We start from the raw sequence: 23109 nt of genomic DNA, 5'->3' as shown, positions 1-23109 counted from the left end.
TATTGATTTCATTGCATCTCAATCCATTGAACTCTTAATGATTATCCAATCATTCTGTTCTTTTTTCACTCCAAAAAACAAAATACATAGTAAGGAGTAAATATTTGAAAGCGAATCCAAAGCCAATAATATAAACTTATAAAGTTTTCTCCTTCTTTTTCTTCATTAAAAGCAATTATACAATTTATATCGGGCTCATTCTCAATTTCTGAACTTCCAATGAACTTTAAGGAAGAAGGGAAATAATATATAATTGAATTCCTTATGTATTAGAAAGGTTAAAGTGGAATCAGTTGAAATTGGTATAAAACTGTCAAGAATTCCAATACAATTCAAGCTCTGAATCAGACTGCACTGTAATTTCTTTTTTTATATTATCCTTGCGTTCATTGTTATCATAGCAGGATGTGAATTGAACTATACACTTGAATAAAATCATCTCATTAACTCTTTTGTCAAAGGCAGAAAATTATACCATCAAAACGAAGCATATCCATTGAAATTACAAGTTTACATCGGGAACACATTCTGCTGAAAAAAATATTTAAGATAGTAATTAGTCTTTTAATATAACAAGTTACTTGTTGCTTATAATCTAAACCAGTGGAAAATGAATTTACTTACGTCCTAATTAAGAATAACGATGAAAACATTATTGTTATTGATGATGGAAACACTGAATTGTAACAAAAAAATTTACATTGAGCAAGCTAATCTTTAATACAGCTGATAGTGCCTTACATTAAGCATGTTAGTTGAAGCGCCATTTTTAATTATCATCAATAAACTGTTGAAAGGTTTATTATGTATGCGTTTGATCGCTGGAAATGCTTCGATTAACCCTAATTTAACATCTATTTAACAAACAATTATACTCCAAGTGGTTGCTCATTTTAATAACCGTTGATGAAATATATTTATGCCTATTAGATAGGTTATAATTTTTTGTCTGCAATGAATTGATAAGCCTGAAAAGATTTCTGTTGAATACCTTTCTAAATGTTGCCAATAATACAGTCCATGGTGAATCCATCCATTAACTGTAAATAGGATATGAAATAGATTATGATTAGCCTTTCTAAGTTACAAATCAAGTGTATTAAGATAATTTTGTTACCTTAACACAGCAAGCTTCATCATCTTACCTTTCAACTTCAATGCCATACATATCAATGAACCAAACATATTTATTGATCAAAATGAAGATGACCGTTTGATTAGCATTATTCAGTTGAAAGAAGGAATGAATGAAAATACAAATTCACCAGATTCTTCATGGATCAAATATCTTATAACAATATCCAGAAGCCTAATAATAATAATGATATGTTGATCCCAAAAAACCCTGTTCAATATCCTTTACTATTCAAGTTTAATGAACTTGCCAGAAACTAAAGCCATCAAGTCCAACATTGAAACTCACCTTTACATCCATTCAGTCAAATCAAGTTCAATTATTAATATTTACTGATTTAACAATCAAAAAAAGCCTTAGCCTTGAGGGTTAAAATTGTGAAAATTTAGGATCAAGTTAACCCAAATTAGACTTATAAAATAAGGTTATTCAATTGAAAATAACAATTTCATTACAACCATTTTATGCCTTCATTTTCATTGTTCAATCTTATTCATTTGCCATTAAGGAATCTAGAATGCTTTTTTTATCGTTTGTCTTGAATCTTTATCAAATCCATGATAACCTTCAATATCCTTTCAAAAATCTTATTGGTCTTCAATAATTGGATAACTCACATTATTACCATCATTTTTACTGAATGTAATATTCTGAACATTTACTTTTTTGTTGCTCTTTTTTTTCACTCAAAATGTGAATTACACATTTGATGCACTTGAACTGAGAGTAACTTCAGATGAAAATTGAATACAAATTTTATCACATATTTAACACAGCTGATCAATAATGTTGTTAAAATTTAATACCATACAATTGGAATGGTTAAACTTTTAAATAGCAACAAAATAAAGAGTGAAAAAAGGTGAAAAAATGAAAATTTGATCGTCTTGTTAGAAGGCTTTAGACAACCTTTTTTGTCAACATCAATTTTCAATTCAACTTTGCTTCAACAAATTTGATGTATACATTTTATGTACAAATGATTGGGTTCCTTTCGACCTTTAATGTTGAATCTTTAATAAATTAATCGAATTGTCATCTTTATCATTATCTCTCCATTTCAGCATGATAATTGTTCAGTTCAATGTACTCAACCTTCACCTACCTTAAGAGCAGAAAAACCCAAAAAAAAGTCAAAATCAATTTCAAGTCTATTCAATTTAGATGAATAAACTTTTCAAGACACAAATTAATGGTCTTTTTGTAATCATATTTCACTTAAATACTGGAAACTTCAATGATTAATCAAGGTTTGTCAGTTATTTAGTGTTATCAACCTTTTAATGGTTCATTTGATTATATATCTAACAGCTTTTTGTTAAATGGTTTGTCAAGCTGTTGAGATTTTAGTAAATTGATTTTCATTTACAATTAAGAGTACAAAATTACATCAACCTTTTATGTATAAAACAAAAGTCAACGAATATTAAATGATTAAATTCTGGGCCTTCAATTTCTTTGGCGAAACTTGAATCAAAAGAGAGCAAAAAAGCTATTCAATCCATTGTGTACTGGAATTGCTTCAATGCAAGAAATGATGATTAAAAACAATTGGCTCATTGTTTTTTGTTGCCTTTAAAAATCAACCTTCTTTTAAAGATTCATGAAAAATTCATTAAATTCACGGTGAAAGTGCTTATCAAATTTAATATTATTCTGGAAACATTTTCCATTTTATATATTTTTTTATCTTTTTGAGCTTTTATCGATATTTTTAGTGATATATTTTTGTTTAACAATGATATGCAAGTATGGATGTAAAAAAAGAGAATTGAATTGATTTTATAATAAATAATGAAAATTGAATGGTTTTTGTTTCATTTTCCTTTGGAGTTTCTTTTGGATTTTGCTTTACTCCTGTTATAGTCAATCGTTGGTTGATTTACTAATTAGTTGAGTTATGCTTGTCACTGTTGACTGATTGCTTCCCGGTGACAGTGATTCCTGTGATGAGGTTGGTTCGTAAACTGGTTCAGAATGTTCCAGTTCTGATTGTTGACTGGTTTCTTTGGGTAAACCTGGATCTTCTCCATTATCTTCATTTGTTGCTTTCACTGGTTGATAATTTGATGAAGATTGCAGGTGATTTGGAGGTATTGGAGGTAGGTTTGATGAAGAATCCAGATTCCTAATTGATATTGGATCATCACTGTCCATCAAGTCACTTTCATAAACTAATAATTTAGATTAAATACGATTGGGAAAAGAAAACAAGGAAATGTTATTTAACATGAATATTATTTAAGATTATAACGATTGATAGATGCTTATTGATTTTCAACTTACCCAAGCTTGAGGTTCCATCATCACCTTTACCATAATCATCTCTTCGGTAATTTATGTATGGATATTTGTTGTTACCGTAATTGTAATTCAAACCATAAGATGATTCATCCATTGAGACTGATTGAGGTCGAGTGCGAGGTTGAGGTAGTTGACCGGCTGCTGTTGATGAGGAAATGGTTGATTGAGATTGCAGTGATAAACCATCGGTCAGATCAATAACCAGTGATCGCTGGTCATCTTGATTTCCTGATTTTGATCGATTAATTATGCTTCGTCGAGCATGATTAGGTGAAGGTGAAATACGGTTAACAATATCTTCAACTGAATCTCTTGAGAAAAGTGATGAAGATACTGAACCTTTGAGTGTTGCATTGTTAATGTTATTGCTGATGGAAACCTTGCGAGTTCGACGTCGAGGAGATTTCAGGCTAAATGAAGTATTTAATGAATGCAATCCAGAGTTTGGGAAAGATCCTTTCTCCGTTCCGACAGATCCTGGTTTCAAGGTTGTTGCGGAAACATTTTCAACAGATGAACCAAGAATCATGTTGGTTATTCGGGAACCAATGAAATCTGGTAATATGTTTAAGGCTGATTGTGATATGGAAGATGGTGGACGACGACCAGATGAACTTTGATTTTGTCGATAGTCCATTTCTTGATCTTGAGTGTTGAACATTAAGTTTGACATTAAATCAGCACTAGGACTGTTAGGAGGAGTCAAGTACTGTGTCATCGGGTCAACTTCATCCTCCATAATGGTTTCCAGTGAGGGAGGAATAAATTCACTCTCTTCTGAGTTAATTTCTAAATTAATGGCAGATCCAAGGTAAGGTTGATTTCTTAGTCCCATCGATGATTTAGTGTAAGGTAAGGTAGGTGAAGATTCATCCCAGTAAGAGTCACGTTGTAGACGAGGAAATTTATTGTACATAGAGTCAACAATTATCATAGAAACAACCAGATTACGATCAAGTATCCAATTCAACTCAAAATCATCATCATCTTCACCAAAAGGGTTAATCAGTTGTTCAGCCACCTTGAGCCAACCCATGAAAAAGAAAAACTCTAAAATTGTAAATATGGGTACGTAAAGGTCAATATCATAGCCTGAGTAACCTTGTGCTGGGTCAAGGTATTGTCGAGCCACAAGGGTAGCAAAAAAGTAAGTGTAAACAGCAATGGTAACCGTTTGAGTGTAAACCAAAGGTATTGAGATCCAATCAAAGGCAAACAAATCACCGCCCATGGATCTAAAACGGTAAGCTTCGGTTAATATTTGCTTCATTAAAATGTCATCCTTGATGCGACCCTCTTTACGAGCTCGAATTGTTAAATTGGTAAACCAGGCGGCTGGAAGCCACCATTTACCATGTGTCCCGGTAACTTCATCATAAGCAAGTTTCTCCTCTTTGGTCATTAAACCTGCTTCAACAAGATGGTCCAGAGTAGGGAAACGTCTACGAACCGATGTACTAATGGCCTGGAAACACAAAGCTTGCAGCAATAATAGATAACGAGCCAATGTTCGCCGAATAATTCGACCTCTCTCATCGTTACCATGAATATATCCTGCTATCATCAATAACAAACTAATAATTGAAAAAATAGACATAGATTAAAAAGTGTTTCTTGCTTATTTCATAACCAAATATTAATAATTTCAATAAATAAAAAATCATTGTTCAAGTAAACAGAGAGATTTTGATCTCTTCTTGTGATTCTATCTTAAATAATAAAACTAGCTATAGATATTTATATCTTATTAATTATGCAAATGACAGCTAGACTTTTCAATTTGCTCGTAACAATTTAGTTTCGTTTGATCCAGAAAAAATGAAACCTATTTCATGAAATTTCTCATAAATTTTAGGTAACATGTGAAGATGAAAAGGCAAAAATGGGAAACAAAGTAAATGTGAGAAATTGTTTAACAAATGTTGTAAGTGGAAGAAGAGGTTTGAAATTTTCCGTTTTATCTGATTTTAAATTCTATTTCTTAGGATTTCTTCTTACTCATGAAATATTAATAAATTTATTGATAATTTACTTACTCATCAGGCCATGGGATGGCTGAGAATTGTTTCCACCAGCGGTTAACCACTATAGAAACGTAAAAACCAAGCACAAATGAAAGTGGAATCAACTTGGTAAAGGCTTCACAATATAGAGCAACTTTTTCAAATACTCTGTAATAAGATGATAATAAGATGATTATAAGAAAGGAAATTATTAATTAACAATTTTAAAATACACATTTGATTGTTGATTAAAAAGAAATTAAAATGAATATTAATCACGTTGAGAGATTTTAAAATGCTTCCCAACTATTTTCGTATGGTCTTGTATAACCTCTTATCTTGATATCGTCTGTCTATTTGTTGTAATGTTACAAATACAATCAATCGATGAATCGAACGCTTTTAATTTCCCTTTTCAGAAAAATTAATATTCAAATTATGCTTTAATCGGCTGAAAATATGAAATTAAAACCAAATAAATTTAAAAATAAATATTCGTTTCATTGTTGATTGATTTGTTTGAATGTTTAACCTTTCAATCAGTCTATTTCTTCGCCTTAAATTCAATCAACTTGATTAGGAATGAAACGTTTCTTGTTTGCATATCAATTCATTTTGTATCCATAAACAAACCTAAACTAGAAGCAACTTAAAATTAGGTTTAAAATAGCATTCTAATTCAATAGACTAACTAACCTAAATTTAATTTTACCATATTCCTGCCAATGATTTTAATAATCAACTTTAATCAAATTAATCCAGACTTCATTTTCTTCCTCAATACAATTTGAGATGAAAAAAATCATAATTAGTTGACACAACAAGCATCTTAACAGGTTAATCTTTAATATTTGATTGATTGTAATTCAAGTAACTTACACTAATTAACTGTAAGCTAATCAATTTACTTTCATAGCAATCCCATAAACCATGTCATTTCCAGTGTTTTGTTTTTGCCTGAGTTAAGCCTTTAACTCTAATACCTACATCAATAAAAACACGAGCTCAATTGTTAAAGTAAATTTTTCTGCTTGTTTGTTATTTAATCATCATTGCAAACAAGAAGAAATGTTGTTGATTGTTTACCATGTGAGATCAAAATGTCAATCGTTGATAGTACAAAAATCAAAAACAAAAGTAAACCTTGAAGACAACATTTGTAACCCAATCAAGTGAAGTTGTAGATTGAACATGAAAAACTGAGATTACCATCAAACACAGCATTATCACCGAGTTGAAATGACTGAGGGAAACTGTTGAAAATGTCTGATTGACCCAAATTAACAAAGTAAATTGACACTATTGATTCTGGTCAAATCAACAGAAAGACCAGATCAGCAAGATGTCACAAAGCTTAGACTGTCTTGGTGAATATAATGGATGGGAAATGGTTGTAATGGATAAAAGCAAATCTTCAATCTTACCTACGCTGTGGATCTGTTAACCCATAACGATAAACTAGACTGAGGCTATAATAGCACATACAAAAGATCAACATTTCACGATATAGAAGTTTATAAATGCTTCCTTTCCAGCGAACCAACAGCTTAGCAAATCCAGCTAGCTGGGTGTTGGCAACGTTCAGTGAATAGGTAATGGTCATTGTTGGTGATGTCAATAAATTCCGGGTCTAAATGGTGTAAACACAACACAACACTAAACACCAAATGAGGCTTAAGTAAATGATTAAACTGGAGAATGAGTAAATTGTTGATTTGGTGGTTAAGGTTGATGTTGGACTGAAGCGAATGTGAACGAGTCGCACCTTATCATAGCACAAAATTGAAGGTTGAATGACTTATTACTAGAGTTGATTTTTTGTTGTTGAAAGTCACATGAAAAATTATACTCATTACAGCTATTGTCTCCTTCATCGTCATCATCTTCACCACAATCTTCATTATTATTAGCTGTATTCATGGAGATGTAATTTACGGTGAAACAAAAAGCTGTCACTTTTTTTTCCATGTAAATAAAAAAGACATACAAAGGGTTCAAAGGCAATGGGACAAGATAATGTTGGTTTAAAGAAATGGATTTAGAGGATGAAAGGGTTTCATTTTCATGGTTACTCGATATTTACCGCCTTATTGTTGAAGGAGGGTTAAAGGAGGGACAATTAGTACTTTTAAATTACTCTGAGGAGGAGATTGACTGGATTCACTGGAAATTTCATGATAAACATTTTAATATTTTTGTTTCTTTAACTTTCATTGTTATCTTTTTTTGCCATTAGCTTTTACTTTGCCAATTACCAGAATGGTTATTAGGGACCCAAATTTTGTTCATCTTACAGTTTTTGGGTTGAAAACATTTTGATCCCCTCTTTTGTTTTTGCTTATTCAATTCATTTTTTGGGTTATTTTTGGTTAGTCTAGTTAAATATCTAACATTGAGGTTGATCTGGAAAAGTAGAGACAAGAGTATTGCTGGTATTCATAAGAAGTTATTATTCTTGGCAATCATTCAATTTCATTAAAAAAACATCGTCATTATCATTGGGTTGAAGAGGAAGAAGTAAAAAAAAGGTTAGATTTGTTATGCATTCAATGTAAAGGCCTAATTTATTGCAGCAAGTAGTTGTAGATTGAGTAATTCAATTGCTTCCATTTAATCACCTTGTAATAACATTGCTATTCACAGATATAATCACGAATCCAACATTAATTGTTGTAATAATATCCCAGCAAAACAAAGTAACGACAATACTCTCAATGTGTGATCTCGTTTCATAACAGGCTTTACGACTAGAGTCTAATTTACCTTTCATAATTTGATATTTTATTTTTTCCACCTTTCTCTTTTACCTTTTATGATTTGAAAAAAGGTTGAACATAATACAATCCATGTTAATTCTTAACCTTTCCTTGTTATTACAATTCTTTAGGCTTTAATTGTTATTACGGTTCACACTGTTGAATGGAACAGTTGATTTTGTTGCTGCTCAAATCATTTATCATGATCCATCTTTTCACACTTGAATTGATTTTCTTGGAATATTAAGATGAAGATAAAAAGTATGCAGAAAAAAATGATAGTCTTTGGTGATTCTTTGTAAAGGTAGGCGTCAATGGATAAGAGTCATCTGTAACTCTTTTCATTGATTGTCTTCATCAGTACAACCATTAAAATAATGCATGAAACTTGATTTTTACGTTCCAAGATGATTGTTATCTGTTATATCTTTGTAAATTGTTGCCAAGTTTCATCTTTCCAAGGTCTTGGTTAGTACAATCATCCTCATCCTTTGCTTTCTCTTATATCCTTTGATTTGACATCATTTAACATTATCATAACGCAAAAATACGCCAAGCAGTCTGGATTGGAAGAGTTTATGTTTTTTATCTTTCCTTTCATCTTTGCTTTCATCGTCATTTACCCATCCATAGCAGCAACGACCAGAGTATAGAGGATCCACATTGTTCGGAGCTTTAATCTTGACTGTCAAAATGTTGGGTACAATATACGCCAATTACAGTCAATTGTATAATGGCAATCATATCTGAAACCAGTATTCAGCAGAAATGTATAGAACTTTTCCTTCAAGTTGTTATTCGCCAGTAATAAAAAGCAGCAACTTGTTGATGTTGGTAAACTGTTTTTGTCAATCCAATGTTAGGTTAACACTTGTAAATTAATTGAGTTACATGTTTGTTTTTATTCCCATCCAAATAAATTGCAAATAATGTTTTACTGATTTTCACTTTTATACAGAAATAAAACTATACATGTATTGTAAATATGAAAACAATTTAATTTATAGATTGTTTACTTTTAATTTGGCTTGTTTATTTGTTTAGAGAGCGAATCTATCTTTTATCTAATATCTTCTATTCAAATATCTTATATCTGTTACTCGTATCAATTGCGATTTCATTTTTGTTTTCTTAAATGTTGAGAAAAACATTTTTCAAAAATCAAATTTCATTAATTACTGACATTCGAGATTCATTGTTAAACTCATCACTATAAATTAAACCGATAATTAAATTACAACAAAATTGTTTGCTAACCATCAGGCTATCATCGGAACCGGCTTTATCCAACACAACCACCAACCATTCACCATTTCCCACATTAACCGGATTGAGTCAACCCTTAATGATTGAAAAGCTCTTACTATGAAATTCCTACTAACCATATACTAATAGTAAATAATTTGCTGAGAAATCTGAGGTAAGAAGAAAAACCGATTTCCTGTCATTCATTATCATTGAGTCCTACCTCAATCCACACCAATCCTCAAAAAATAACAAACATTACGTAAATATTAAGTGTTTTAAAACATTTTTATTGTGCAGCAACTTAAATACATGAAATCATTTAAAATTGAAATATTATTACAGAATATTTTGACTCATGTTTCAGTATTTATAATCAACTTTAAATAACAATCATTGATTTACCCAAGTGGTATCCTCCATGGATGCAAAGCATGAAATGAAATCCAGTCAGATTCCCAGCTTATATAAATGTCTGGTTGATGTTGCGATGTGACAACTGAATTTTGTGACTACTGTTGAAGGTTTAAGATCATAATGTTACTTTTTTGTATAATTTAACCATTGAAATCTGAGATTCGAGGCTCACTGTTGAACTCATCAACATGAAATCTGAAGAAAAAGATTGTATAAAACTGTTTATTCCGAGAAAACATTTTCACCCAACATTGAATTCATCCTTTACAAGATGAAACATTTTGATAACAGTTTTTAAACCTTCAATTCGTAAATTAATCTTGCATGTTAGTGAACTTGATATTATATTTTTAAACGGTTGATTTTAATCCAAAAAAAGGGTCACCATCTTGATTCCATAGACATTTGATCTTGTAACCAGTTTACTGACCTTACAACTCCAACCATTTCAGGTTGACTGTCAATTCAAGTGTACAAAGTCCCTCGGACATTGACATTTATAATGGCTTATAACCATGTTAACCTTTTAAAGCAAATTTGACTCGAGAGCAACATTAATTGCATTTGTTTAACTCATTTGATTTACAATGTTAGTTTCACTGATTTCAATCTGCTAATACTACCTGATTAAAAGTCATTAACCATCACACCTGATTACTCACAATATTCAATGGATGTTTTATTCATCTCATCAAGTTGTTACAGCAATAACAGACAAAATGGTTCAATGAAGATTAATAGTTTGCCAGTTTTATTAATTAATTTAGGCTTTTTTTACCAGATTTTGTTTACATTTTGAATTTATTTTAATCATTTCAAATGCGCTAAATTATCACATTTTTTGCCAATTGATTTACTGTAAGCAAAAAAAGATGTCACTTTATTTTACATCAATTAATCATCACTTGTCAGATGATGAATGCAGCATTTCAACCTTTTTTGCTGAATTTGCACAAGTCTGACAGGTAAAAGTTTTCAGGGAATTCAAACTCAATTCTGGTTTAATAATTGATAAATTTGTGGATTGAATCGATATGATTATAAGGATCAAAATTGTTTGGAGCAATTTGTTTTGGTAACTTGGTTTGTCTATTCAAGATCCACATCAATCTTGGTTTACTAACTATTAGATTCAGCTAATTTTGATAAGTTGATTCCTTTCAGGTTACCACGGAAATTGATTAAATGGTGAATAAGATGATGAAACTTTTCTAGTAACTGAATCAAGTGTTGGTTAAATCTTGCTTATTATTTTTTATCTACCTTAAACAACATCAACTTTACCTCACAACTCTGAACATTTTCATCTTTAAATGAATTTTCACCTCGGAGACCTCAAGTTGTCAAGCTAAAGGTCGACTTAAATACACTATGTAAACTCCTATGTTTATTACTCTATTTATTTTTATTTTGCCACTTTTCAAGCAGATTTAATTATTTTTTATAAAAATCCAATCTACAAATGAGCATTTAATTAACTGTTTTACTCAATTAATCTTATAAAAACCTAAATTATCGAAGAAAGACGACAATTCAAGGTTTATCCTTGGGGCAGTGAGATAAGTAACCAGATATTCACCAAAAAGGTAAACATTGCTACATGACATGAAGGTCATTGTGTTTTAAATCATTTGTATTTAATTGCTAGACATTCAGTAAATGCGCCACATTGTTTAACTACAAAATTATAAGAAATCAACTTGAAATAACAATAATTTAATGAATTAATCTGATAATTATTAATGCGTGCGAAGATTCGCCTCCAGATTCGCAGGTTTCATTTATGTTATATGATTAAAATTTCATGTAAAATTTTGCAGTAATTAATATCTAATTTATATCGGCTTCTTATGCCATTTCAATGAAAATTTCACCTCGAGTAATCAGAAAACTATATCAATACTGATAGAAGTTTATTTATGACGATTAATTATTTGATAAACAGCATATCAAATTCTTATGGATTTGATAGGTTGATTTCAGAGACATGTAGTTCAGCTATTCAATGGTCAACCTCAACTCTATCTGAGAACCCGTGACAATAAGCTGGATCATCTTTTCTTGAGTACATGGAGATATGATTTCGATTGAAATCATGTCTCCATGTACCTAATATTATGCTCCTATCTATATTATACTTCTGCTTCGATAATATTAGGTTGACCGGCTCAATGTGTCAGTAATTTAAATGTGAATTTTTTATTTTTGTTCGGATAATTTAGCGTGAGCTTTGAAAATCATATAAAGATTCAGAATTTGTTTGACGCGCATCTATAATTTATCATTTACTAACCCGAACTTTATTGGGAAGAGTCGAAAAAATGAAATTGCGTGCGACTCAAAATTTTATCAAATGCAGGGCTCCCTGTGATTTGCTCGCGATGGAATCTTTTTTAATCGAACATTTCTCGAAAACTTGGGGATCAGGAGAAAAATTGAATAAAAGTGATTTTTAATCAACCCAAGTACTATAACTGAATGGAATGACTTTGCAAAATTTTTCATTGGTACCAACAACCTATATGGCCACAGAGTTCGAGATTTACAAAATTGCCATTTTTCGATTTTTTCTAATTAATTGTGAATTACCAGTGTGTAAAGGGTTTAAGATGTGTCAAAAAATTCTCAATCTCTATTTATGTGGTTTTTAAAAGAATTGACTTGATTGGTTCTGGCCTCAATAAAAGTTTCTCATTTAAAGTCTCGACTCATTGAGCCGGACACCATAATAGATTCTAATATCTAATTTATATCGGCTTCTTATGTCATCTCAATAAACATTTCACTACGAGTAATCAAATCTATATTTCATTTACAACAATTAATCCTATTCAAATCATCCTATTTCAACTATTATATTTATATTCTACTAATATTTAAAATAAAATCTTTTGACATTGAATTTTTGAATTGATATATCACGAAAAAATTGAATTAAGTCAATTGGTAATTGAAGAAATCGAATCGAGACTCGTGATAACTTATAAGTTATAACATACACTTTATGTATTTGAATATTGCGGGATCAATGGTGATTGAAGCGCTACCTTTACTGTTAATGGTTAACAGTTGTTTTCCCGGGCCATTTGGTTTGAAACTGGTGTACATATCTTGCTACTCTGTTGGTCGTTAACTATTAAAAGTGTCTTTAAATGGTTCATTTTGTGAATCCTTTAACTGTGATTGTATTTAATCTGATTGACCAAGTGCCCAAATGTCGTCACCTTCACAATCGCCTAAACCTCTATCCCCCATCACCACTCCACCTTCACCTTCATTCGCCAATCCGTTGAAAGATATTCAGCTGAAAAGCTCAATGAACGCCCTAAAGGAGAACTATCTTCGATCAAAGATTACTAAAGGTATGCTTGTTTGTATTTTCATTACCATGTATCATATTTATATTTAATTTCGTCTTGCTACCCATATTTCAATTTACCATTGTACATTAACCGTCTGTTTGTCTCTTTTTCCTGTAATTTTTCCCTCAATTTTCGTTTCTGTTCTGCAGACTATGAGACTTTATCTGAAGAAATTCAAAGACTGCAGAAAAAGAATGAAGAGCTTGAATTTGAAAATAACGAGTTTCGAGAGACTATCGATTATCTCAACTGTGAAAAACAAATAATTGAAGAAGACAAGAAAGAATTCGAGGAACAGTTGGCGAAGGAGATAATCACTCGCACTGAGATTGAGGCCAAACTGCAACAAGCATACAACAAGATTCAATCATTAGAGTAAGTTTATCTTTATTTTGGGCTCCAAATGCTACTAAAATATTAGCAAAATTTTATTCACTTATCTTTTTGGGAACCAGTTTACCTGGGCAATCATACTAATCATTTTTCATTATTTTTTTATCCTACTTTAGAAATGAAATTGAGAGCCTCGGGAAAGAGGTTAAAGATAGAAATGATGAACTTGATAAATTGGATAAAAGGTATATCAAACATCGAGCCATCTGGGAAGAGAACGAAAGACGGGCAGAAGATGAAATTAAAAGGTTGGACCAATTTATTGACGAAATGAAAAGTATTCTTAAAGGCAATTATGACATTGTATCTAAATGTAAACCTCTGGAGCTAATGTTTCAAAAGTTAATTGAAACGAACCAATCTGGAGAAAACGATTGAAATCTCATTTGTTTTTAATTGAAACTCACATTAATGCGACCTGATTTTCCCTTTTTCAGTACTGTTCCAATGTTTTTGTATTTCACATCACATTGTAACACAATGACTTGAAGCAACCATTTTTATTGTTTATTTATTCTTATGTTCTTTGTATCCTGATTGCTTGTTAAAACTTTAAATGTACACGAAAATATCCATTCTAATTATCTAAAATTATCAATTTCATTTTACTTTCCCGCTTGACAAGAATCAAGATTTAGATTAACCGCTGAGGATTGCATGGAAATGTTGCTTTTAAAAGACAAAGATTAAACAAGATGTATTTATTAAATCGTTAATCATTTTCGCATCTCGATAAAAACAGTTTTGGAAAATTCATCGTCATACAAAAATTATTTAACCTAAAACGTTTTCTCTTTAATATCTTTATCCTTGATCACGGGGAATGTCCAAGCTCCAATGGTATACATCATACAAATACTCAGTACATCTTTTCCCATTTGTAACCAACTGAATACTGGTACAATCTTTGATCCGTCAATTTCGGTCCAATTGACTGCCGTTTCACCGATATTACAATTAATCCTTTCAGCAAGGTAAAGCAGTTCAACATCGAAAGCCCATTTTTCCACATGCATGTAATTGAAAAGAATACGAGCAATGTTTCGACCAAACATTTTGAATCCACATTGTGTGTCTTTAACACTACGTACTGTGAAAAACCAAACCACAAAATGGAAACCAAGCATCAAAATAGTTCTAAAAATAGATCTACTGGCCATAGCTTGTCGTTCTAGGTGAGCTCTGGATCCAATTGCAATGGAATTGATTAAGTCGACCTCATTGTCTGTCGATTGGTACAAATAATTTTCCAATTTTTCAATATCACCAAATTTAGTTGCGCCGTCAGCATCTGCAAACAATATCAATTTTCCTCGGGCAGAGAGGACACCTAAACGAACTGCTCCTCCTTTACCTCGATTTTTGGTTGCTGTCAGAACTCTCACTTTATCTGTCCCATATTTACGTGAATATTGGAGAGCAATTTGTGTTGTTTTATCACGAGAACCATCGTCAACAATAATAATCTCGTATGTGAACTTTTCCCCTTTAGGACAACTCCATGTAACATCTGATGTGCCAACATCTTTCACTTTAGAGTCTACTTTAGATGACTGATTGATTGTTTCATTTGATCGTCTCTCTAAATAATCGAGAGCCTCATCCAACATAGAAGGTAACCGAAGCTCCTCGTTATAAGCTGGAATAATAACAGATAAATATTTTTCACTTTTAGATGGTATTTCCTTCTCCTTGTCACTCATTAACGGAGGAAAAGGTAAACGTTCTTCTGTGACTGGATCTAGGTAATATCTTTCATCTTCATGGACAATTATCTTTGGTTTACCCGTTGAGTTTAGTTTAATAGTAAGAAAAATACCCAACAAGGCAATGTACAGAATAACGAAACAAACAATTATTAACATGGTAAAGAATATGAAATCGGTGATGAGATGACCAGAGACAATAGAAGCGCGTGAAACGTGTCCCGAGGTTACTTTGGACACGTTTCAGTGAGAAATATTAGATAAGATACAAATAAATTAATGATGTGGTAAATAAAAACAAAAATTATTAAATCTATCAACTGTCGAGCTGGACAGCGCCACCTACAACATATGGTTTTCTAAAATTAGGTGTTGTTTTGATGAAATGTTTTCTCATGAGTTGTTTTGGTGTTGAAGTTTTATTTATTAATTGAACTAAGTGACTTTATACTATTTAATTTTTTATTACAAGTTTTCTCTTTTGATTCAGGAACAATGGAAAGAATTGATTTAGACGACGATCAAAAAGGTTACCGCTGGGAAACCGAATATGAAAAGACATGGGAAGCGATTCGTGAAAATGAAGAAGGACTGCTCCAGCCTTCTGTCAATGATATGATTCACCGAGCCAAAAGAAAGCGACTTACCGATCGTAAAAATGTTCGTCTTGGAATGATGAGACATCTTTACATTGTCATAGATATGTCTCAAGCAATGGTTGAAGTTGACTTGAAGCCAACACGAATTTATTGTACTTTGAAGATATTACAATTATTTCTCAATGATTTTTTCGATCAAAATCCAATAAGTCAAATTGGAATCATCGTGACACGGAATAAAAGAGGTGAAAAAATGGTTGAATCTACTGGTAATCATAAAGCATTAATGGACACTGTCAATAAACTAATGGACGTAAGCTGTGTTGGCGAACCATCACTCCAAAATGCTCTGGAGATTTGTTTACATTCATTAAAACATCTTCCAGCTCATACAAGTAAAGAAGTTTTGGTCATTTTCGGCTCATTAACAACCTGTGATCCATCTGATATTAACGAGACAATCGAAGCATTGGTCAAATATAATATAAGGGCTTCAGTAATTGGTTTAGCCGCCGAAGTCAAAATTTGTCAAAAACTAGCTAAATCTACTAAAGGAACTTATGATGTTATCCTGGATGAAAATCATTGTAAAGACTTAATATTCGAGCATCTTAATCCTCCCCCAGCCACTGCAAACTCTGAATCATCTTTAATTAAAATGGGATTTCCTCCTTATATGAATGATGGAGAGGGTAAACCGGCAATGTGTGTTTGTCATCTCTCTACAAGCGTCAATTTCTCAACATCAGGCTACTTTTGTCCTCAATGTGAATCTAAATATTGTGATCTTCCCGTTGAATGTCAAACATGTGGTCTAACATTAGTTTCATCAACTCATCTTTCACGATCTTATCATCACTTGTTCCCTGTTGATCTTTTTAACGAAATGGATTTTGAAAATGGCGAAAAATGTTTCGCATGTCAATTAGAGTTAACCAAAGGTTCTCAGTGTAGTCATTGTCAAAATTTTTTCTGCATTGAATGTGATCTTTTTGTTCACGAGAATATGCACCTTTGTCCTGGTTGTGCCAGTAAACCAGGTACACACAGATAATCATAATTGAAACTCAATCTATTTATAAGAAAAGATTTCATTTAATAAATTTCACTTTTTACTTTTGCAAATCATTTTTTGATAAAGTTGTTTTACAATTGATATAAAAAAGAATTGCATTGAAATGAATAATAAAATACAATTTGAATTGTGCACAGCCCAAGAGAATAAATAATATTGAAATTTGACAAACATTTAAATACTATGCTTTCGAGTTCGCTTTAAAAATATCAATGCTATCAAAGAGGCGATGAAAGTACACACTCGTAAGACTTTGGATCACATTTCGGATATTCTTTGACTCTAGGATGCTTAAGATCTCCAACATCTTGTTCAATATCAGTTTTGGATGATGCATCAATACTTTGAGATTCATCTAAATTCCCAGTGACCTCATCGTCTTCCTCATAATCAATTGCTGGAACAGTTGCTGGACCTTTATCTTTCACACAGGCACACCGATAAGACTTGTCTCTCGGTACATACAACTGCCTCGGTACACCGATCCAATTCCTTTTTGTTCCTCCACTCATGTCAGAACACCAGACTCTATGGTAATTTGTTTCAGCATGGAATTCACTATTGCAATGAGGAAATTGGTCAGTATCTTCCAATGCTTTGGCTTCTTCCTCATCCATTTTTAAATACATAGATTGAACATATTCAACTGCCTTGGTAGGACAACCTGAATCATCATAATAGGTTCCAACTAAACGACCAACTCTTTTGTAATCTTTTTCATAAAAATCTTCCCATTGACGGACGCTTGAAAACGAATCGACGGTTAAACCAGTCACATCATCCACTAAACCTTCTTCATCAAATTTTCCGGTAACGAAAGCACGAGTGGCATCTTTACCAGAGAAAAATGCATATGCTCCTCCAGGTCCATAGTGTTTAGATCCGCTAGATACATCATATACAACACCAAGAAAGGAAAGGTAAATTTTAGCTTCTTTCCCGTCACCCTTGAACTGAGCCAGCTCTTCTTTGGTCATCAAAATCTCGCCAGTATTTAAGCAGCTATTGCTGACAGCTTTATCTGATTTAGATGCTGGATAAGCTAGGGAAGAACATCAAGAAATTAGTACTCATTGGTTTATAATATTTAAATTCAAATAAAAAGATATACTTACATCCTCTGATTCCATTGTAGACTGTATTACCAAGGAAAAAAATTAGCTCAATACTTTGATCTTTGATGGAAGGACGGATATAAACAATTGAAATACCAATTAATGGTACCAGTAAACTGATGATTGCTATGATTAATTTCATTTCAATGGGGGATCAACTCGTTAATTGTATCACAAATTTGCTTAAAAAGAAAAAACAACACAATAACAAAGAAAGCAGGTAACCAAACTGGCAACTTGAAATTGGTAAAAACTACATCAAATAAAAGTTGTTGGCTGATTAATTACATTAATTTCAACAAAACTCTAGAAATAAAATAGAAAGTTAAAATTAGTAAAAGTTGTTTGAAAAAAGCTGTTATTCAATGAATTGATAAATTACTAAATTACGTAAAGAGATCCACTGAAAGCAACTTCAAAACACAACACTGATCACCTGATTTTCTATTTACCTGTAACAGGTAACCTGTTGCTAACACAGAAAGTGAAAATCTTTTCTCATGCTTCAGTTACTTTTAGTTACACGTATTTTAAGGTTCTTTATTTTAGTTTTGATCAACTCGGCCGAGCTATTCGATTATTTTTCTTCATCTATTAATGCAAAATTGATTAGAATTAGCCTTTCAATGAAATTTTGCAGAATTAACCGCTGAAAATGACTTATGATCAGCATGACAGATTTTTGCTGAACAGCTGTACGGCTGTAGCCAAGATATTTCCATAAAGCTGTTAGGAAAAAATCGAACTATGAACAAATTTTTAGCAACAGGTACGTAAAATAGTTCATTTATTACATGTTTAATTCATTATACAAAGACTTCACTTCAATTACTTCCCTGTGCACCAACGTTGTTTAAACGGTGTATCTTCAAAAATCAGTTTTATTGGTTTCTATTAATGCAGCAAACTTTTATTGAGTCCAATATTGAGAGAAAAATTAGATTCTTCAAAGGATTTGTTAATGCTTCATGTGAAAAAGCGAAATACTTTTATCGTTCAAAGATTTCTTTGTATGGTGCTTGATGAGATTAGACTTTGTGAAATTTGATTTTGCTTTGAATTTGAAAAGGGTCTAAAGTTCATTATTAGAAGAATCTCTCGTTTAATTATCTTCTTTATCGTTTTCAATGGTTTTTCTTTAATTACAGAAATAACAAATGGTTCAATGAAATTTAATTTCTCCATTACTTATGTAGGAGTAAAACTGTTTAGTATTAAATCATTTTTAATGGTTAAAAATAATGGTTTTTGATTAAAACATATAGTGAGACCATGATTTCATTTCTAATAAAACATTAAACACAGAACAGCGGGCATTTTATGAAACAAGATAACAAGACTTGGTGAAATTTTCAGTTATAATCAGCTTCTTCTTCTCTTCCATCTTCATCTTCATCGGCTGTTCCAACCTCTTGGTATTGTTGATATTCAGCAATCAAGTCAGCCATATTAGATTGTGCTTCTGTGAATTCCATTTCATCCATACCTTCACCAGTATACCAATGAAGGAAAGCTTTTCGCCTGAACATGGAAAAGAATTGTTCTTGGAGTCTTTTGAATACCTCTTGACTGGCAGTTGTATTGCCGATGAATGTGGCTGACATTGGAAAATCTTTTGGTGGGATATCACAGACAGCAGTTTTTACATTATTAGGAATCCAATCAACGAAATAGGCTGAATTTTTACTTTGCATTGCAGTCATTTCGTCTTCTACTTCTTTGGTTGACATTTTACCACGGAAAATAGCTGCTACAGCCAAATAACGGCCATGTTTAGCGTCACAAGCAGCCATCATATTCTTTGAATCAATCATCTGTTGTGACAGTTCATGTACAGATAAACTAGAGAAATTACGAGAAGCTCTTGACATGATTGGAGCAAAACTAGAAACAAAGAAATGCAAACGAGGAAAGGGAACCATGTTTACTGCCAGCTTCCTAAGATCAGCATTTAATTGACCAGGGAAACGAAGACAAGTTGTGACTCCGGACATAGTGTAAGATACTAATTGATTGAGATCACCATAGGTTGGTTCAGAAAGTTTCAATGAGCGTAAACAAATATCATGAAGAGCTTCATTGTCAATAACAAAGGTCATATCAGTTGACTCCAATAATTGGTGAACTGAGAGAGTTGCATTGTAAGGCTCAACAACAGTGTTAGACACTTTAGGTGATGGAAAAACTGAGAAGGTAGTCATAATACGATCAGGATATTCCTCTCGAATTTTAGAAATAATTAAAGTACCCATACCAGAACCGGTACCACCACCTAAAGAGTGACACAGCTGAAAACCTTGTAAACAATCACACCTTTCAGCTTCACGACGTAAAACGTCCATCACTGAATCAACCAATTCTGCTCCCTCGGTGTAATAACCCTTTGCCCAATTATTACCAGCTCCAGATTGGCCATTAATAAAATTGTCTGGTCGAAATATGCCTCCTAAAGGACCTGACCTTACTGCTTCCATTGTACCTGGTTCGAGATCAACCAAAATGGATCTAGGAACATAGACTCCCTCTGAAATGAGTGGAAAAACAGAAATTAATGTAAAGCTGGGTAAAGATTTGAAAGTCACGAATGATGCAATAAATAACTAAATTGATAACACTTACCTCCGGCTTCATTAAAGTAAACATTAATTCTTTCCAACTTAGAGGTACGGTCATTAGTAACTTTGCTAGAAAGATCATTGATAGCAGTACATCTCCCATTGCCATCAATTCCGTGTTCATCAGCAATAACTTGCCAAAATTTGGAACCAATTTGATTACCACATTGTCCAGTTTGAATTTGAATAATTTCACGCATTTTTATTAAAAAATTTGAAGATAAAAAACTCACAAGGTATTAATAGCAGAATTTAAAAACAATTAAAAAAATACACTGAAAACTGAACGGGTAAAATTGTAAATTGACTGTAAAACTGTAAAAACGAGCAGAAGATTGGGTAATCAAAAGGTGAAACTTGGTTCTTTCAGGTAATTTCAATTGATGATGATGTTGGTGGTGGTGGTGGTGGAAGTGATGATGAAGATGAAAAGGTAACAGTCAATATGGAATCAAACTGTATCTCAATTTAAATAATCAAGCAAGAAAGGGAATTTAAGATAACTGAAAGTGACAACAAATTGAATTCGGTGTTTTAAGCCTTCGTTACCTAGGCTAGCAACGCTACAGTGATTGGCTGTCTCAGTTTCTGGTAATTGTTAACAACTAAAACGTAATTTGATTTGATCAGATGAACCGTTGTTTTAGTAAATTTTATTCACTCTTTCTTTTCTTTCTTTCTTCTTTCTTTCTTCTCTTTCTCTCTTTCGCTTTCGTTCTTTCTCCCTCTCGCATCTCAACAACCAATGATGTCTGGTTTCTTGAAATGATGATTGATAAACATGTGTTTAATGAAAAGAGACAATTTTCAATTAAATATTAACGGCTTTTTGTGGCGGTTAATTTTTTTATCTTTAATTGTATTTACAATGTATAAAATGAATTGATCAATATTAACAAACATTTTTTTCTGTGCGTTCTTCTTCCAGATTTTTAAGATATTAAGTTATGTCATATTATACAAAACCAAATGAGGATGATTTTTCAAGTGGGAAAGACAGTTTAGAGTAAGCAGCTTCAAATGATGACTCTTTATATGTAACCAAAGGACGTTTGACTTTCCTCGGGCTTGGTAATGGACAGTTTGGAATCGGATTTCGCGTTAAATGGGCTGGTGAACAGGAACCTGAATATTGACTTATATTACCAGAACCAGAACGAAGTGGTCCTACCCTTGGGAAACCATGCCGTGCACTTCTAACATTTTCAACTGCTTGGAGAGCTTTTAGTTTATTATGCAGTTCAGTAAAAGTTGGTCGTCCTCCTGGTTCACGTTTCCAACACTCGGACATGATTGAATAGAAATGAGGCGGACAGTCTTCTGGGCATGATAAGTGATGACCATCACGGATTAAATCGATGACTTGTTCATTGGAAAATCCAGTGTAGGGTTGGCATCCATAGGAAAAGATTTCCCAGAGTACAACCCCAAATGACCAGACATCTGATGCTGAAGTAAATTTTTCATAAAATATGGACTCAGGAGGAAGCCAGCGAATGGGAACTGACATATTATTAGGAATACAATAATAATCACTTGAATAATCTTCCCTATTTAAACGAAAATTGCTTATTTTGATTGTCAAGTAATCAGAGACCAGGCAATTACGGCATGCTAAGTCTCTGTGGGTGAAATGTTTAGATGATAGATATTCCATTCCGGCTGCAATTTGAATTGATATGTGAAGCAAATCTTGAATCTCAAGAGTTATTATTGACTGGGCTGAGGAGGAGCGACCAAGTGAGCTTGATTTACGAGGGTTGTAGGCTTGTAAAATACCAAGAAGATTGCCTTCAGCCATGAGCTCAAACATCATACATAATGGTCTATCAGTAAAACAAACACCGAGGAGGCAAACAATATTTGTGTGCTGTAAGGAAGCCAAAGATGCAGCTTCTGATTTGAAGTTTTCAATCAACGCTGGAGACGAATCTTCACGAAGTGTCCTTATTGCTACTGGAACAACTACCCCTTGAGGTATTAACAGCTCACCCATTAAAATATCACCTAGATCACTTTCACACAATTTACCCTCAAATTTTATCGAGCTCATAGGATAGTGGATAAGTTTACCCTGTTTTTCAGAGATAACATCGGACAGTTGATTCAATTGGTTTGAAGGAGTTGGACTTTGAGGATTTACTGTCTCGGAGTAACGATTAGGATCATATTCAACCCACAATGGAGCAGGACTTCGTTTACATAAAACAGGAGAAATAGGTGAAGAGTATTGAGCAGTTCGAAGTGCTGTTGTCATGTAACTGGCAACACTTGATTTACGGTTTAAAACTTGACGATAGATGATCACAATGAATATTATCAAGAAACCACAAATGGCTGCCAATATTGGTGTTAGTAGGAAATATAGACGGTATGTGTCCTCT

The 23109-nt window shown here is 32.6% G+C and overlaps 7 protein-coding genes and 1 long non-coding RNA gene across 8 annotated transcripts in view; 2 read left to right on the top strand and 6 right to left on the bottom strand.

Annotated features, from left to right (window-relative positions):
• Positions 1 to 129: 129 nt before the first annotated feature.
• Positions 130 to 747, bottom strand: LOC107366245 (uncharacterized). The gene is made up of 2 exons (XR_001569607.3): positions 625 to 747; positions 130 to 531 (listed from the first exon to the last, which is right to left on the bottom strand). It is a non-coding gene; the product is annotated as an uncharacterized LOC107366245 (long non-coding RNA).
• Positions 748 to 2755: 2008 nt separating this feature from the next.
• LOC107366243 (bestrophin-4) lies at positions 2756 to 7819 on the bottom strand. Its single transcript, XM_015933827.3, has 4 exons — positions 6867 to 7819; positions 5476 to 5610; positions 3422 to 5013; positions 2756 to 3309 (listed from the first exon to the last, which is right to left on the bottom strand). Exons 1-4 carry the CDS (start codon positions 7043 to 7045, stop codon positions 3002 to 3004), a joined length of 2214 nt encoding a protein of 737 aa, XP_015789313.1. The 5' UTR covers positions 7046 to 7819; the 3' UTR covers positions 2756 to 3001.
• Positions 7820 to 12975: 5156 nt separating this feature from the next.
• On the top strand, positions 12976 to 14367 carry LOC107366122 (uncharacterized). Its single transcript, XM_015933690.3, has 3 exons — positions 12976 to 13222; positions 13372 to 13597; positions 13732 to 14367. Exons 1-3 carry the CDS (start codon positions 13075 to 13077, stop codon positions 13991 to 13993), a joined length of 636 nt encoding a protein of 211 aa, XP_015789176.1. The 5' UTR covers positions 12976 to 13074; the 3' UTR covers positions 13994 to 14367.
• On the bottom strand, positions 14302 to 15480 carry wol (Dolichyl-phosphate beta-glucosyltransferase wollknaeuel). Its single transcript, XM_015933688.3, has one exon. The coding sequence runs from the start codon at positions 15478 to 15480 to the stop codon at positions 14395 to 14397; it is 1086 nt and encodes a 361-aa protein (XP_015789174.1). The 3' UTR covers positions 14302 to 14394.
• A 176-nt stretch (positions 15481 to 15656) lies between these two features.
• On the top strand, positions 15657 to 17045 carry Ssl1 (general transcription factor IIH subunit 2 Ssl1). The gene has a single exon (XM_015933687.3). The coding sequence runs from the start codon at positions 15817 to 15819 to the stop codon at positions 16972 to 16974; it is 1158 nt and encodes a 385-aa protein (XP_015789173.1). The 5' UTR covers positions 15657 to 15816; the 3' UTR covers positions 16975 to 17045.
• On the bottom strand, positions 16996 to 18530 carry LOC107366121 (neuferricin). The gene is made up of 2 exons (XM_015933689.3): positions 18111 to 18530; positions 16996 to 18037 (listed from the first exon to the last, which is right to left on the bottom strand). The coding sequence occupies exons 1-2, from the start codon at positions 18250 to 18252 to the stop codon at positions 17214 to 17216; spliced, it is 966 nt and encodes a 321-aa protein (XP_015789175.1). The 5' UTR covers positions 18253 to 18530; the 3' UTR covers positions 16996 to 17213.
• Positions 18531 to 19317: 787 nt separating this feature from the next.
• On the bottom strand, positions 19318 to 21159 carry LOC107366118 (tubulin beta chain-like). Its single transcript, XM_089266885.1, has 2 exons — positions 20730 to 21159; positions 19318 to 20634 (listed from the first exon to the last, which is right to left on the bottom strand). Exons 1-2 carry the CDS (start codon positions 20923 to 20925, stop codon positions 19463 to 19465), a joined length of 1368 nt encoding a protein of 455 aa, XP_089123011.1. The 5' UTR covers positions 20926 to 21159; the 3' UTR covers positions 19318 to 19462.
• A 332-nt stretch (positions 21160 to 21491) lies between these two features.
• The window catches only part of LOC107366091 (tyrosine-protein kinase transmembrane receptor Ror-like), a 60905-nt gene continuing 59287 nt past the window's right edge, over positions 21492 to 23109 (bottom strand). The window contains exon 9 of the mRNA XM_015933662.3: positions 21492 to 23107. Coding sequence (XP_015789148.1) covers positions 21681 to 23107 — 1427 coding nt within the window. The 3' untranslated portion in view covers positions 21492 to 21680. The remainder of the gene's footprint in view (positions 23108 to 23109) is intronic.

This window comes from Tetranychus urticae, chromosome 2 (genome assembly GCF_039701765.1).
Source record: "Tetranychus urticae isolate SD_2017Ah chromosome 2, NJAU_TeUrti_SD_1.0, whole genome shotgun sequence".
In the NCBI taxonomy this organism is placed as follows: Eukaryota; Metazoa; Arthropoda; class Arachnida; order Trombidiformes; family Tetranychidae; genus Tetranychus; species Tetranychus urticae.
The sequence above is the reverse complement of the archived record's forward strand: the minus strand, read 5'-3'. Positions and strand labels throughout refer to the sequence as shown.